The sequence below is a fragment of the Amborella trichopoda genome, chromosome 7 (genome assembly GCF_054954075.1).
Source record: "Amborella trichopoda isolate Santa Cruz 75 chromosome 7, AtrichopodaSantaCruz75HAP2 v2.0, whole genome shotgun sequence".
NCBI lineage: Eukaryota > Viridiplantae > Streptophyta > Magnoliopsida > Amborellales > Amborellaceae > Amborella > Amborella trichopoda.
The window spans coordinates 32,540,778-32,557,202 of NC_142342.1; the positions used below are offsets into that span (position 1 = coordinate 32,540,778).

Here is a 16,425-nt window from a genome sequence, read left to right on the forward strand (position 1 = left end):
AAATTCTTTCGAACAACTGTTAAACCAACTTTGTTTTATGGGAAGGAATATTGTGCGGTCAAGAAACAACATTCCCATAGGATTAGTGTAGTTGTGATGAGGATTTTGAGATGGATGAGTGGCAAGACAAGAAAGTATATAATTCAGGAAGAATATATTCGTGGGAGCTTCATTGTGGCTTCAACAGGTGATGAGATGTGAGAAATTAGTCTTAGGTGGGCTGGCTATATGCAACATATATTTAATACAATACCGGTTAGGAGGTGCGATTTAGTTCAAGTGGAGGGTTCTAAAATGGCAAGGGGAAGGCCCAAAAGGACATGGATTGAAGTAAGAAAAGATATGTGGACTTAATATCTTACTGAAGGGAAAATTCTATCGAACAACTGTTAAACCAACTTTGTTTTATGGGAAGGAATATTGTGCGGTCAAGAAACAACATTCCCATAGGATTAGTGTAGTTGTGATGAGGATTTTGAGATGGATGAGTGGCAAGACAAGAGAGTATATAATTCAGGATGAATATATAATTCAGGATGAATATATTCGTGGGAGCTTCATTGTGGCTTCAACAGGTGATGAGATGTGAGAAATTAGTCTTAGGTGGGCTGGCTATATGCAACATATATTTAATACAACACCGGTTAGGAGGTGCGATTTAGTTCAAGTGGAGGGTTCTAAAATGGCAATGGGAAGGCCCAAAAGGACATGGATTGAAGTAAGAAAAGATATGTGGACTTAATATCTTACTAATGGTATGGCCTTTGATAGAGCAGAGTAGCGGAACAAATTTGTGTAGCCAACCCAAATAGTTTGGATAAGCCTCGAATGATGATGATGACGATGAAGTGTTGAAACCTTGAGAAGGTTTAAATCAGGAACCAACATAGGAGGCTTTATGAGTTCACTAGGAGTGGTTGCCACAAATATGTGTGGACTAGTTTTATGAAAAATTGAAATATCATTTCTAGAAAGTGTTTTGCGCCAAGATGCCTAAATATGGGTACGGACTCAGGGAACAGAAATATGAGTGGAAATTTTTGTACATTGACTACATATTTGGTATTTGGATGACTATGGAGGCCTACTTAGGACTTAAAAAGGCTACCAAGGGGAAGTGATCAACTGCTAGGGTGCTTGAAAATTCTGCCAAAGTATGCTTCTGAGCACATGAAAACAAGCCCTTGACTTTTTCTGTGTGAAATGAAATCTTGAAATTTCAAAGTATATGGATCCAAGTATGTCTGTTTTCGTTGCCGTAAAATTGATGCAACAGTTAGTTTTGCCAGTTAAGCAATAGTTCCAAACAGAAGGGAAGGAAAGGAGAGTTTTAAGATGTTTCAAAGAAAAAATACAGAAATACAATGCATGGAGTCTTCCCTTAACTTCTTATGTCCTGATTTCCAAATTGTTTCCTTAAGTTTAGTGCTGAATAGTTATGTGAAGTAAGCAACAAAATACGCCCAAGTTGACTTTTATAAGTAAATCAGATTTCTATAGCATCTCCCCTACATTTGTATGAAAACCCCTTGACACTAGGGACATTCACATTGAACTTCTGAACTCAAGCATGAAGACCAAGCAGTGTTCAGTAAGCAACTCAATGCATGCAATTAATCCACCTATTGAACATATTTCCTATAATGCAGATAAGCTGACTAAATTGGCTTGATAAAATACCTATTTTATCTGGCACTTTTAAGTCCCTTATCCTTGCTGAGTCATGTATCATATCATTTCATTAGTAATTAATGTTAATATTGAAGTGAATGGTTTCTTCCATTGTGTGAAAAATGGTTCTACCATAATTCATTATGAAATATGCAACATATGCCTTTTTTTCATGCAGTAAGTGCTGCATAAATTTTCTCCTAAATGCTATTGTGGTATTAGTATTTGGCATCAAATTCAGGGTTAACTTAGACTTTGTTCGTTAAGTGCCCAGATCCAGATTTCAACAAAAGTGACCATAGGTGGAGAATGCTGCAAAGGACACTCATCGAGGCAATCACTGACTTGCTTTCTGGGGAAGGAAAGGTAATATCTTTTTTACTCACCTAAAAAAAAGGTAATATCTTTTGGTTGCAACATCCCCTGCCAATCAATCTGTCAATATATTCCTTTCTACATTTATAACATTTTATTTTTCGTTTTTTAGTAACCTTGTGCAAATATAACTCCTATCCAGATTTCTCTATTTGAATTTTTCTTATAATATATTCTATAAGTCTATTTGATTTTTTATTGAGTAATAACTATTGAAATTGCTTCTATAGTTGAATTTGAAATTCTAATTCTATCAATTTTTGTTGTGGCATTGCAGAGTAGTGAACGGTGATGCCATAATAGATAAAATATATTAAAGTAATATGTGAGGGATGAAAGAGTACGAGAGAGATTTAGATATAGAAAGAGAGAGAAAGTTAAAGAGATGTGAGAGGGACAGAGAGTCATGTAAAGAAGAGGAGAGAAGGGTCATGGTTTTTTATCCTACTGACGCCCCACACCTTGCTTATTTTTTTTTATGTTCATCATCATTATCATCAAAGCCTTATCCCGACTATTTGAGGTCTGTTATGCCAATTCTATTTCGTCATTCTTTTCTATCAAGGCCATACCCTCAGTAAGACCATAAGTTCCCATATCTTTTCTCACTACATCCATCTATGTTCTTTTGGGCTTTCCCTTTGCCCTTTGAGAACCTTCTACTTAAACCAATTCACACCTCCTAACCGGTGCTGTATTGGGTCTACGCTGCACATGGCCAACCTACCTAAGTGCACTTTCCCTCATCATATCGCCATTTGAAGCGACACCGATGGTTCCTCGAATGTATTTATTTTGAATTCTATTATTTTTTGTCTTGTCACTCATCCATCTCAACATCCTCATTTTAACTATACTCATCCTATGGGTAGGTTGTTTCTTGAACACCCAACATTCAGTCCCATAAAGCTAAACTGTCCTTAAGTAATGGAAAAGACAAATAAGTCCTTAGGGAGTTAAATATAAAAAGAAATAAATAAAAAATTAATTATTCATAACACTCCCTTCAAGATAGTGCATAGATTTCTGTCATGCCTTGCTTGCTTAAGATCATTTGAAGTTGAAACAAGGTACATTTGACAAATAAGGTATGTTAGCATGACATCAAATATACGCATTCTATGGACAACACCACTGGACCTCACAAACCAAGCTCAAGGGCACTATTTTAGTCCATAAATAGCCCTTCTCAAGCAACAAACTTTTACTTCACATCCAAGAGGACAAAATTTTGGTCGAATATCCTATGCACTTCTTCCTATAACTCCCATGAAGGAATGAATTCTTGGCATCCAATTCATGCAAGAGCCACTCTAGGTTAGTAGCGAGAGACAAAAGCACCGAAATGGAATTCATTTTGTTACAGGGGCAAGTGTTGCTTGGCAGTCTAGTCCATAGGTCCGAGTAAACCCCTTGGCAACTAATCTCGCATTATATCAGTCAATAGTACCATCAGCCTTGTGCTTCACGGTGTAGACCCATTTTCAGCCATCCAACTTCTACCCCTTGGGAGGGTCTACCAGTTCACAAGACCTATTCTTGAGTAATACCCTCATCTCCTTACAGATAGCCTCCTTCCACATGGGATGAGTTAAAGCCTTCGTAACATTGGAAGGAGTAGAAATAAAAATAAACAGGACACGAAAGCATGATAGGAAGGAGACAAGGACTCATAAGAAATAAAATTGTTGATCGGGAGATTAGTCCAACTGCATTTACGTTTTTGTATTGCAATGGACCACATTGAGAACTGATGGAATTAGAATTAGAATTACCTGGATCAAAGTTGTAACCGGCTTAGAGGCATGTCAGTTGTGGTGGTTTCCACTTCTTTTTGTTTCTGTCGAGTGTAGACTTTTAATTCTTTTTTCCTAACTTACAATATCCTAATGCTAAACCCCTACTATCCTCCTAAGCGCCAGAATTAGAAAAATGGGAACATGAAGGGGAACATGAGGTCTCTCTTCCAAACTCTGCTCCCCATGAAGAATGGTAAGGAGAAAAGGTGTGGACTCAAAGAAGGTTACATCCTTCAAAATAAATTTCTTCCCTTAACATTGGATCAAAATACATTTAAGAGATTTAGGGTCCAACTTTATATGATTTGGATAAAGAACATGAGCAAAGAAAATACAACCATAGTCTTCAGGAGGAATATTAAAATGTGGACAATCTGGACACAAAAGTTTAAAGGGAAATTTCTAGTCTAGAGCATGAGAAGGCATCTGATTGATGAGGTTGGCTGCAGTAAGTACAACTTCTTATCAGTATTTCTTGGACACATTCATACTCAAGAATAGCATGGCTAATTTTCAAGAGGTCTATTTTTTCTTTCAGTTGCCCCATTTTGTTGCGAAGTATATTAACAAGAATTCTAATATTCTATGTCATGTCCTTCAAGATAGGATAGTAAGTTACCATTGCAGTACTATCCACCTTGATTAGACCTAAGTACCATCACTTATAGTATCAAACTGTTTATGGATCATCATATGAAAGAGCTTGAAGATATTAGGAACTTCAATTTTGGTCTTCATAAGAGAGGCCTATATACACTGAGAGTAATCATTCACAAAAGAAACAAAACACCGATAACGAAAAATAGAAGTAATAGTAGAGGGACCCTACACATCAGAATGGACAATAACAAAAGGAACAATACTTTTATTGTTATTGGTACAAAAAAGAGTTTCTACAATGTTTTAAAAATTCACAGACTTCACATTGAAGCTTTGACCCACTAGTAGAAATAAAGACTCAGGAATAAAATTTTCAGTGACTGAAAAGACAAATGATCAAGTTGGAGATGCCACGGTCAAATCCGATCTTTATTAACATTAATGCTGGACTAAAGAGCTTGAGGATTAGTAGGCAAGTCAATAACATAGAGAACGCTAGCTTCATGATCATTGCCATATGTCTTCCTTTTATCTATGTCCTGAAAAACACAGTGTGAAGGAAAGAAGGTGCACTACAATTTAGACTCTCGGTAATACTATTGAAAGAAGGGTGAACATGAAGAACTGATGCTGATGATGGAGACAATTGAGGGAAATTTTTTGCAGTTCCTTTCAAGTAATGGAAGAAAAGGATCCATCAACAATTTTAACTTTGTCTCTACCATAACATAGAGAATATTGAGAAAACAAGGGGGCATACTAATCATATAATCTATAGCTCTAGAATCAATGATCTAGGATTGTCCATACTGATAAAGAGGGATATGATTAGTAGAAGCATGAATACTTGAGTGGGCAAAGGATGGTGTAGAGGTAGTAGATGAGCCATCTAACTATGCAAACAATCGATGAGGCTCTCAATATCCTCCTTAGGAACTGTTATCATCTCCTTTTGGGCACAATATGAAGGTTGAGCTTCATTGGGTAGTGCTTGATCTATATTAATAATTTTTTGTCCACAATTAGATGAAGCATTATGTGCTTTGAATTGTTTAGGGAGATTTTGAATTTTGCTGGTCGACCAACTAAATCCCAAGAATTCTCTTTAATGTGGTCAATTCTACCACCATGATCACATTTCAACTTAATTTTATCTCCTTGATAGGGACCCCCTTTTCCAAATTTTCGAGGTCCACCCGCTTGTTGTTCCTTGGAGGTAATGAGGTTGGGACAAGGGCCGAATGATCCATTGGTTTTGTAGGCAGCATGACATGTTTTTCTGCTTTCCTCACTTTGGAGTAAGGAATTTAATTGATTGATAGAGGTGAGATTATCCTCATTTGAGGATTTAAAGTCCAGCTAAGTCAAACTCGGGGTTCAGTCCAACCTAAAACACAAAGATATGATTGTGTGCCCCAAGCTCATTGTATTTATTCCATCTTGCTTACTGCCTGGTTTAAGCATTTGATAATGATCCAACTCCTCCCATAGGCTGCGAAGCGAAGAGAAATATGTTGTTAAGAGACTGCTCCTCCTATTGAAGATGGCATATCTCCTGCCTCAATTAATACATGGGACATGTTCTTGGTTTGGGAGTAAGTTCTAGGTTCAAATCCATGATCTCTCTTGCAGTCTGAAGAAAAAGAAAACCCCTACTAATCAATGGGAGCATTGAGTTCAACAACCAAGATATTATAATCAAAATTTATGTTTTCCACTTCTCATATGAGGGATTTAGCTCTTCATTGTCAATAATTTTTTAATTGATATATATCAACTCTCTTTTTCCACTAATAAACATTTTAGCGGACTGTGCCCATTCCAGATAATTTATCCCATCAATTTTAACAGTTGTAATCGGCAGTCCGAGGTTTTCTCCATGGATACCCATGTGAGAGGTCACACCTAGAGTACAAGAGATGGTAGAAGAGTGCTTTGAACCACCGGTATTGGACATATCAGCTACTACATAGCTTATACACACCAGAAAACACTCACTGATTAATATAGACAGCCACTTGATTGATATTGATTAACAATATATCTCGATAAAACACTCGTGATTAACACAATGTTAACACTTCACTTCACAAAGAGATCCGAGACCATGCATACAAGATATCTCGATAAAATATAAGTCTTGAAACTCATGACCAGAGGCACGGTATATTATAGAAGCCCAACGACCAATTTTGAAGCACCAAAAAGTCCCAGCCAGTTTTAGGGTTTTCAGTTCGACATCACAAACTTGACACAGATATAAAGTAACCATGAAATTAGGGTTTGATGCACCATATAAATTTTTCATATCTGAAATTTTAATCCACATAAACCAGATCTAGGGTTTTAGCCACCATCAATATTAAGATATGGGTTTTCCAGGTCTAAGGTTTCGATCCACACCAACTAGAGGTTCTGCGACCATCAGTTTTCAGATCTCGGGTTTTGAGCCACATCAAAAAAATCCATGAGAAGAAGCATACCGTACCATTAGGGTTTCTCAATCTATACCTGTTTTGCTGGGTCTAGGGTTTCTAGCCATACATCTATTGGAGACCTTCGCATGGTCAGTTTCCATCAGGGTTTCAAACAAATATCCTGAAACATCCTGCTATGGTATTAAGATAAAATACAACAAAGTAATATGTAAGAGATGAAAGAGTTTAATAGAGAATACGATCTATTAAGAGAAAGTTAGAGAGAGGTAGGTGAAAGAGAGAGAGAGAGAGAGAGAGAGAGAGAGAGAGTCACATGAAGAAGAATAAGAGGAGAGAAGGGTCACCGCTTTTGGTCCTACTTACCCCTGATGCCAACTTATTTTCTTTTATATTAGTAATAAAAAGTGTAAAGTACAAACCAATTATTCACCATATTATTTCCCTGTAGAAAATCTTGAAATCCATTTTGGAAGTTAAATATTTCAGGATTCTGTGGTGTCCATTGTTCAGAAGTGGAATTATTTCTTGTTTGCATATGAAGGTATTCCTACAGTCTGACATAAAATCAGTTGCAACAAGAATGAAACAGCAATTTATAAGATATGGAAGGGGAAAGCTTTTGGTTGATGTAGATGGGATTGGTGTTGAGTATGATGGAGAAGGATGGCTCAAACATAATCCATTTAGTGTTCAGTCAGATTGGGAGCAACACGTGATTGATCGTGGGGATCCAATGTACAGAGTTATGCTTGCTAAAGCTGATGGAAATTAAGTAAGATCAGTGTAGCTCTTTATTATTTTGTCAGGTTGATGCTAAAATTAGAATTGATGTTAAATGGAACACCATATAAGTTGCCTGGTTTACTGGATCTATAAACTGGTTTCATTCTACAGAGGTTAATTCTCAGTCTAATCTTTTTTGCTTTATTTTTCACTTGTTCCATAAAGGCAGGTCTCAGACAACTTAAAGTAATTATTTTTCTTGTATTGACTCTTCATCCAACCTTGGAGGCAACAAGTGAGTTGATCCTTGAGCATATGCTAATTGAAGATATCTGGGTAAACATGTTTGCGGAGTTTTGTGAAGACTAGAACATCAGTCCACATTGTATCAAGTGCATGAACTACAATGGCATAAATTAAGTTCTAGAACGTTTTCTATGTTTTTACCATCTTCATAATTTGCTGTTTGTTTTTGCTATCTTCATAATTTTGCTGATAACTTTATCATTTTGTTAATAAATGAAATATTACCAAAAGTATTTAAGTCATTAGAATTTGTGCATGAACCTATAACAAATGTTCATGCAATCTCAAGCTCACCTGTGGATGCTCTCTAACATTGCACTCTTGCCTGGACAACATTCAGCAATTATCTCCTCTGATCATATCTATTGTTACTCTGAAAATGCTACCAGCCTATGGGGGATATCTTGAAAGAGGACTCTCTCAGACTATACTTGGTAAGTGCCTGTATCATGCTCAAACTGTATTTCTTAGACTTAGAAATAGAAAAAGTGTGACTGAGCCAGTGAATAAATTAAGAAAATGTTGTGTATCTAACCAATATTCTTATAGAAACCCAAAAACAGAGCAGAACACCGAAGCTTAATGGGTCTCATGATGATCGCCAAGATGTGTTCTAGCTCATGAACATTGAGAGCTATGTTATCGTTGGACCTAAACTAGCAGTAGGCCACTTACCAAAGACAGAACTCAGAACTTACTTTCCATGGAAACCACAAAAAAGATATTTTTTTGGGTTGAAAACCACAAAAAAGATTGAGTGCCTGTTTTAGATAAATGTCCAAGATTGCCATGTAATTCACTGAAATTAATCTAAGGTGTTTCCGATTTTGTTTAATAAATAGATAATAAGAAGTAAACAAAGATGAAAAAGCTAATTTGTGGGCAGCGGCAAATGTGGAATCAGTAACAAAATTGTAGCAAAATAACTTGGGCATCAGAGACTCGGGGATTAAATATCAATAAAAAAAATCTGGGACAGCATGAGTGACTCCTATTGATGATGAGTGGAGGGTGGGTTCCTTGAGTGGAGGGTGGGTTCACTTTTGACCATGTGCTGTGTTTTTTATTAGTTTGTACATGTGAGAGAAAGGCTTTCACCTATGCTTCCACATATGCTCACTGAGAGTCATTTATATCGCAGGATAGAACTCTCTGAGAAGGTTCTTTCCCGTTTGTGTACTGCTTTCATGCATTTGTCTCATGGGAAAGTGGAAGATACTGTAGCAATAGGGTAAAGGGTTTTCAGCCTTTCCCAGCTAGCTATTTACTTTCCGAGAATGCCGCTTCATACCTATTTAGGTATGAAAGTGCTTTCTCAGGTGACATTATGCTATTCTCTGGGAATGAACTCTTCCAAGGCCCCGAGGAAGTGCTTTCCAACAAGACAAGCATGCCCTCATTGTTTGCAACCCTTTCCAGGACCCTCAAACCCATCTGAACTTCTCCCATCCAGGGAATCTGGAGCCCATAAATCTGATAAGTAGTTTTGGTTGGTAATGTAATTTTGGAGTTGTGTATCCTAGAAACTGATGTGGCTGTAATTATTGGATCTCAGCCTTTCCTATACCCAGACATCCTTAGCCCACTCCATGCACGAGGCGGTCCATTCCATCTAGAGATCTCTTTTTTGATATGTTAGAAGTATAGTTGGTAGGAGTGGAACCTGTGACGTCACTCAGTGGTTCCTCCACCCTGACCATCCAAAACTCAGGCCCATTCATTCAACCTAGAGATACCCAAAAAGAGAAATAATGAACACGGAGCATGTCTCTTGAGGTCGCCCATAGGTCTCACACACCAACTTTTTGAAAAACTAACTTGGCATTGTTTGAAGCATTGAAACTAGTGCTAAAGCTGAAAAGGAAGCTCGAGGTATAAGAAGGCAGGAATCATGTACTGGTTTTCTTTCATAACCCAACCATATTTCTTTTCAAAATGATATACTATTTTTTTGCACACTTTTATTCTCAATTAGTTAATGCACTTGCTGAATTCAAGATCAGTTTAGTGAATGGTTTTATGGTGTTTATGTGGCAGCACTCTAAAATAATGAAGGGACATTATTATCTTGTAAGTTGGTTCTCAGCAGATTTTTTTAAGGCCAGGCTTAGTATTCTAATAAAGCTGAGACCTCGTAATTCTTTCCATCTAGAAATTTGTTATGGTAAAACTTACTATGCTTCCTCACCCATATATACTTTTCTTACATCCCCCGTCCCCCAGTCTTCCAATCTAAATGAATGGCTTGGATGTCTTCAACTATAATGTCACAAGTGATCCACTGACTGTTTGATCTAGTTATGACGTCTCGGAGTATTTTATTTTTAATTTTTTCTACAAATCATATGAATATGATGCAGCTAAAAAAAATTGAAAATATAATTTGAAAAATAAAATAAATAAAATACCCTTGAAAGTTTCATTGGGATTGGGGCCATCTTAGCGTCCATTCAAATAGGACGGTTGGGAGATGGGTGATGTACGAAAAATTTATATGGATGGAGAAGTATAGTAAGTTTTCCCATTGGTTATAGACTTACTAATGTGGGGGACAACCTATTGGACACAACCCAATTTATAGTATTGTACAAAGATTTTATAAAAGGGAAAGGTTTTTATACTTTCCCTACAACATAAAAGATATATGCATCCCCTCTCATCGGTTAGTATTTTTTGTTTGAAAAATGCTTAATTATATTTCAAAACATTACTTTGGTTTTATTATACTTTCCTAAAATACCTTTGTAGAGAGACGAAGGGTTTGAGTCCTACATTGAAGAGGAGAGAGTTTGTTAAGTTGTATTTAAGAACACGTATTCCTACACGATATACTCTAAATACAAAGGAGAGGGGAGGCGCATGTATGGAGGACACGAATTGTGTGACGTACATGTACATGTGCATGTGTGTGTGTGTGCGTCTGCGAGGGCAAGGGTGAGGGCGTGGGCCCTTGATGACGCACTTTTCACTTTGTGAGTGCTCGTGGCTCGTTAGCTTTTTGTGAGCCCGGCTCGTAGGGAGATCCAACGGTTATCTAGCTGTTGATGCGTGTGGGACATCCAACGGTCATTTGGCCCTCCTACCCGTGCGAGTTACAGACTTAGAACAATTTTGTAGCCTCTCTCACTAGACCATTCTCTGCAATTCCAGCAAGTAAACTAGTGTGGTAAACTCTCTCTCTCTACTCAATTTTCTCTCTCTCTCTCTCTCTCTCTCTAATGCATCAAGACTTTGGTGTCTAGTGTGTGGGTTCCAAACTTGGGTGCATAGAGCTTAGGAGCATTGTAAACGACCTCTCTGTTTTCCTGCATCCCGAAGACGAATTGCCCTTCTTATGCACATCAAATATTATATTGAAGGGGGGCAAATATCGTCTTGAGATAGCGTTCATGCGTGCCCGAAAACAAGAAGAGTTTGAGTTTTCATTTTTGCAAATCGTACTATTTTCTGCACCTTTTTCACCCATCAAATTCCAACAATTCAAGACAATATCTCATGAGTGAGAGAAAAAAGACTGCCATGACTTCTTTGAAGGTTATGAATCATGATTTTACTCAACTTGAACGCTTAAACGGGTTGAATTTCAAGTGATGGTAGCAAAATGTTCTATTTTTACTTACCACTCTCAAAGTGGTTTACATAGTCACCGAGTCAACGCCTACACCGTCGCCACCATCGGATGACTCCACCGATGAATAAACTCAATCATACAAGAGATGGATGGATGATGACTATATATGTAAGGGTCATATTCTAAATGCCTTGGCGGACCCGACCTATGACATGTATGCCTCCATTGGTAAGGCAAGAGAGTTTTGGAAACTACTTGAAACCAAATACCTCACAGAAGAGTCTGGTAACAAAATATTTCTAATCTCTAACCTTTTAGATTTCAAATTCATTGAAAATAAATCTATTCTCTCTCAAATATTTGAGTTGCAGCTTGTAGTCATTTAACTTAAAGATTGTGGTATCTTTGGATAAATATCTCCTAGTAGGTTCTATAATTCATAAGTTTCCCCCATCTTGAAGAGAGTACCAAAAGACGATGAAACACAAGAAAGTTGATCTCGATTTGGTCCAACTTCAAATATCTATTCGAATTGAAGAATAGAATAGACTTAGCGAAAAAAAATCAATTCATTTTGACTCTAATGCAAACCTTGTTGAGCAAAATCAAATGCTCTTTATAGCAATAAGCCTTTCTTTCCCAAGGTCTATAATGAAAATTATAAGGACCTAAAGTCTATTGCCAACAAGAAAAAAACCACTTGTCAGGTATGTGGAAAACCGGGACACTATTCAAGAGAGCGTCAACATTGGAAAGGGTTCAAAAGGCCTAGAGATCAAGTGTACTTGACCACTAAAGTAAAATTTGTACCAATGGTCACCGAAGTAAATATGATCGATAAAGATAATGGATGGTGGGTCGATACTAACATGTATCAAACCAGTGTTTAAAAATGCAGTCGCATCATGTGGGATGCGCTCGCATCCGCATTGCAAACTGGCGCATATGCGCTTTTGACAGATGCGGCCGCATCAGGAGGCATCATGGCTGCATCCTGCATCGCTTCGCATCACGCCGCATCTGTTTTCGCGGAAATGTTTTTCGCTTTTCCCCCTCCGAGGGGGGGGGTAAAAATGGTCTATTTGTAGTTCCAAAGTTTAGGGAAACTATTTGGGGGGTTATTATACCCCCCTAAACGAAGATTTCCAGCCACTTTTGTGGCCTTTTTGCATCAAAATGAGGGAAAAAAAAACCTTGGCGAAATTTTTTTTTTCATCCAAATCTTCGATTTGGCAGTTGTTTGATACTTGGATGTTCATTTGTTGATTTGGAGATGTTAAGGTGAATTTGTGATAAGAAATTAGGGATTTCAAAGGCTGTGAAGAAATCGAGCACTACTTCACAGAGTCTGTAACTTTTTATTCCTTCTTGTACAATAATACTGTTATACTTATTTTTGGGGCAATGTCTTCTTCCCAATCTTCTAGTAACAAGGATCCAGCTTGGAAATATGCTAAACTAAAAAAATCGAAACATTGAAATTGTGTGATATGCTTGCTCTGTGGAAATACTTTTATGGGTGGTATTTTTCGACAAAAAGAGCATTTGGCCGTAATTTCTGGGAATGTAAGAGCATGCCCACAAGCTACAGATGATATAAAAAAGGATAATAGAGAATATTTGGATAGATTGAAGAAAGATAAAGAGAAAAAAAAAGAAAAGAAAGGAATTACTTGATGATATGCAATTATTTGATGTTGTTGTTGATGATGATATGTCTGAAGTTGCAATGAGGCAAATGGGTACTCATACTCCAACCTCAAGAGAGAGAATTATAAATATTAGTGGTAGTGCTGAGAACACCTCTCTAAGGGGCCAATGGATTCTTTTTTTCCCCTAGCTCCGAAATTGTGGTTCAGGAGAGAAAAAAAAAACAAAACAAACCACTATTGACAATAAATATAAGAAAGAACAAAGGAAGTCGGTATGTAAATCGATTGCAAAGTGGATTTACATGGCCGACATTCTTTTTAATACTATAACTTTGGATAGTTTTGCATGTATGGTCTAGGCAATTGGGCAATATGGCCCAAGACTTATTCCTCCTTCACTACATGAGGTTAGGGAGCCCTTGTTGAAGGATATTGTATTTGATGTGAATAAAATTTTGATTTCTCAGAGAGAAGGGTGGGAGAAATATGGGGCCACTATTATGGGTAATGGTTGGTCCAATGGGAAATCAAGGACATTCATTAATTTTTTGGTTAACTGCCCAACAATTACTTTTTTTGTTAAGTCTATTGATGCATCAGACAAGTCACATGATGGTACATACTTATCTGGCTTGATGTATGAGATTGTCGATTTTGTTGGGGAGCAAAATGTGGTACAAATTATCACGGACAATGGTGCTAACTATGCTGCAGTTGGGCATTTCTTGACTTTGAAAAGGAAGCATATGTTTTGGACTCCTTGTGCAACTCACTATGTTAATCTTATGCTTAAGGAAATGAGTATAACATCTTTATTTAGTGGGGTGATTTCAAGAGCTATGTTTGTTGGATTTATTTACAATCACACCATAGTCATAAGCATGATGAGGTCTTTTATAAAGAAGAGTGAATTAGTGAAATCGGGTATCACTAGATTTGCCATGTCATTTTTCACTCTTCGAAGCCTAGCCAAGCAAAAAAGTGCCTTGAGGCCCATGTTTGCTTCAGAGCAATGGAGTCAAAGCAAATGGTTAAAGCATAAGGATGGGAGAAAGGCTGAAAAAATTATTTTGAATACATCTTTTTGGAGTCAAATAATTATTGCATTGGAGGTAGCTCGCCCTTTAGTAAGAGTGCTTCGACTGGTTGATGGTGATGCGAAGCCCGTCATGGGCTACATACATGAGGCAATGATTAGGGCAAGAGCTGAAATAAAAGATGTTTTAAAAGATGATGAAAATATGTGAAAGGCTATACTTGAAATTATTGATAGGAGATGGGATACCCAGCTTCACAGGCACCTCCATTCAATTGGTTATTTTCTAAACCTTCACAAGCACATCCATTCTGCCGGTTATTTTCTAAACCCATCTCTTCACTACAAGCACCCATCCATTGAGTCAGATTGTGTAATACATGGTGGGTTCTTAGATCTGCTAGAAAGGTTAATGCCAGACAAAGATATCCAGGTGAGATCCAGAGCCATGAATTAATTAAGTTCAAGTTAGTATTGGAAAACTTTGGGAGAGATATTGCCACTCGAAATAGGGACACTACAAATTCAGGTAAAGGCTAAAAGCCTAAAAATAATGTTACTTGTCTCTTACTTTATGTATAGTTCCATTGTTTATTTTATACCCTTAATTTTTAACTATATTTTAAATTATAAAATATTATACATCTGTATGGTGGGCATTACATGGAAGAGAGACACCAAATCTACAACGTCTTGCTATTCATGTAGCTCATCAGGTTGTGAGCGCAATTGGAGTGCATTTGAGCATGTAAGTCCTTTACTCCTTATTCCTTAATCCTTATTTCTTAAATTTCAATTTTCTAATCTAAAATTCTAATTTATCTGATTTTAAATTTCTACCACAGCTCTATACAAAAAAAAGAAATAGGTTGGAGCAGAAAAAGTTGAATGATTTGGTTTATGTGAGGTATAACGAGCGGCTTAGGGAGAGGTATGGAAATCGCACGAAGCTCTATTCAATTATATGAAGCTGATGGTGATTTCATAAGTGAGTGGACCATGGATCCAAGACAAGAGTGTGTGTTTGAGGGTGAGGACCTTACATGGTTTGATGTCGAGCTAACAATATGGGCTAATGAAGAAGATCGACCTAACACTAGAGCACAAAGGAGTAGAGGAGCTGCTGTGTCTAGTCTCATTCACACATTAGCTTCAGAGGTTGAGGAGGAAGCTGACTCAGAGGAGACCAATGAAAAAGAATACATGGAGGTCGTCGAGGATGATATTGATGATGCGCATGACGACTCTTAAGATGACTTGTCTGATTGATATTTGAAAAAATGAAGTTCAAATTTTAAACTTGACTCTCAAAATGGATGATTGTATTAAGTTATTATTTATTAACTATTAACTCTTCTTGAGCTTGACTTTTGATTTGTATTTTGTAATATCATTATTTTGTGCTTATGGTTGTACTTATGGTTGTTGATGGTTGTGCTTAGTTATAGTTGTGCTTATGGTGCAAATTTGTGTTGATGGTTATTGATTGTTGAATGCTTTATAATGCTGGTTTCAAGTTTTTAGTTTCTATCAGGGGATAGTGGATAACTGGATATAGAATCTCTGACAACTAATAGTTTTGAAGTTAATCATTAAACTAAAATACCTACTATCATATGTATCACATTCATATTTTTTCTATGCATTAACTTATTTTTTTAGATTTTTTAGGATTTTTTTACATTTATTGACCGCATCATCGCGATGCACCTGCATCCGAGCCACATTGGCCCCCCACCGCATCAGGGCCGCATCCCGCATTTTAAAACACTGTGTCAAACAATCGAGATATGTTTAAGACTTTTGAACTAATGGGTGATGGTATTTCTATGCAACTGGGAACCCAAGTTATGTCAAATATGCTTGGATAGGGTATAATGAAATTAAAGTTTAGTTCGGGCAAAGTACTCACCTTAAAGTTTAGTTCGGGCAAGCTCATAAGGGATCTTATTACTCTTTTTATATGAAATTCTATTCAAAATAAAGCATGTAGATAATAAAGCTTCACCCCACAGATTTACCATTTTTGGTCAAGAAGGGCCTTAAAATGGTCATTGGGTCTGACAAACTCATCTTGACCGAAAATGGTATATTTGTTGGCAAGGGATACTCACGTGATGAGATGTTCAAATTTGATCTTGTTAATGAAATGAATAAGTCTCCTTCGTATATTGTTACTTCTTGTAATGTATGACATATGAGATTCGGACATATTAATTATACTTCTATTAAATCTTTGGTTAAATTAGGATTG

The 16,425-nt window shown here is 37.0% G+C and overlaps 1 protein-coding gene across 50 annotated transcripts in view; it reads left to right on the top strand.

Moving 5' to 3' along the window:
* LOC18426468 (uncharacterized) overlaps positions 1-8,751 on the top strand; it is a 44,111-nt gene extending 35,360 nt beyond the window's left edge. For 8 of the 50 annotated variants that reach the window (XM_020662482.2, XM_088871149.1, XM_020662479.2 and 5 more), the window contains 3 exons: positions 1,946-2,037; positions 7,370-7,655; positions 7,832-8,142. In XM_020662482.2, the coding sequence (XP_020518141.1) occupies positions 1,946-2,037; positions 7,370-7,655 (378 nt within the window). In that variant the 3' untranslated portion in view covers positions 7,832-8,142. Of the gene's footprint in view, positions 1-1,938; positions 2,038-7,369; positions 7,794-7,831; positions 8,143-8,252 lie in introns of those variants that run through there. The other 42 variants (XR_016058813.1, XR_016058828.1, XR_016058816.1 and 39 more) reach the window with 19 other exon arrangements.
* The last annotated feature ends 7,674 nt before the right edge of the window (positions 8,752-16,425 follow it).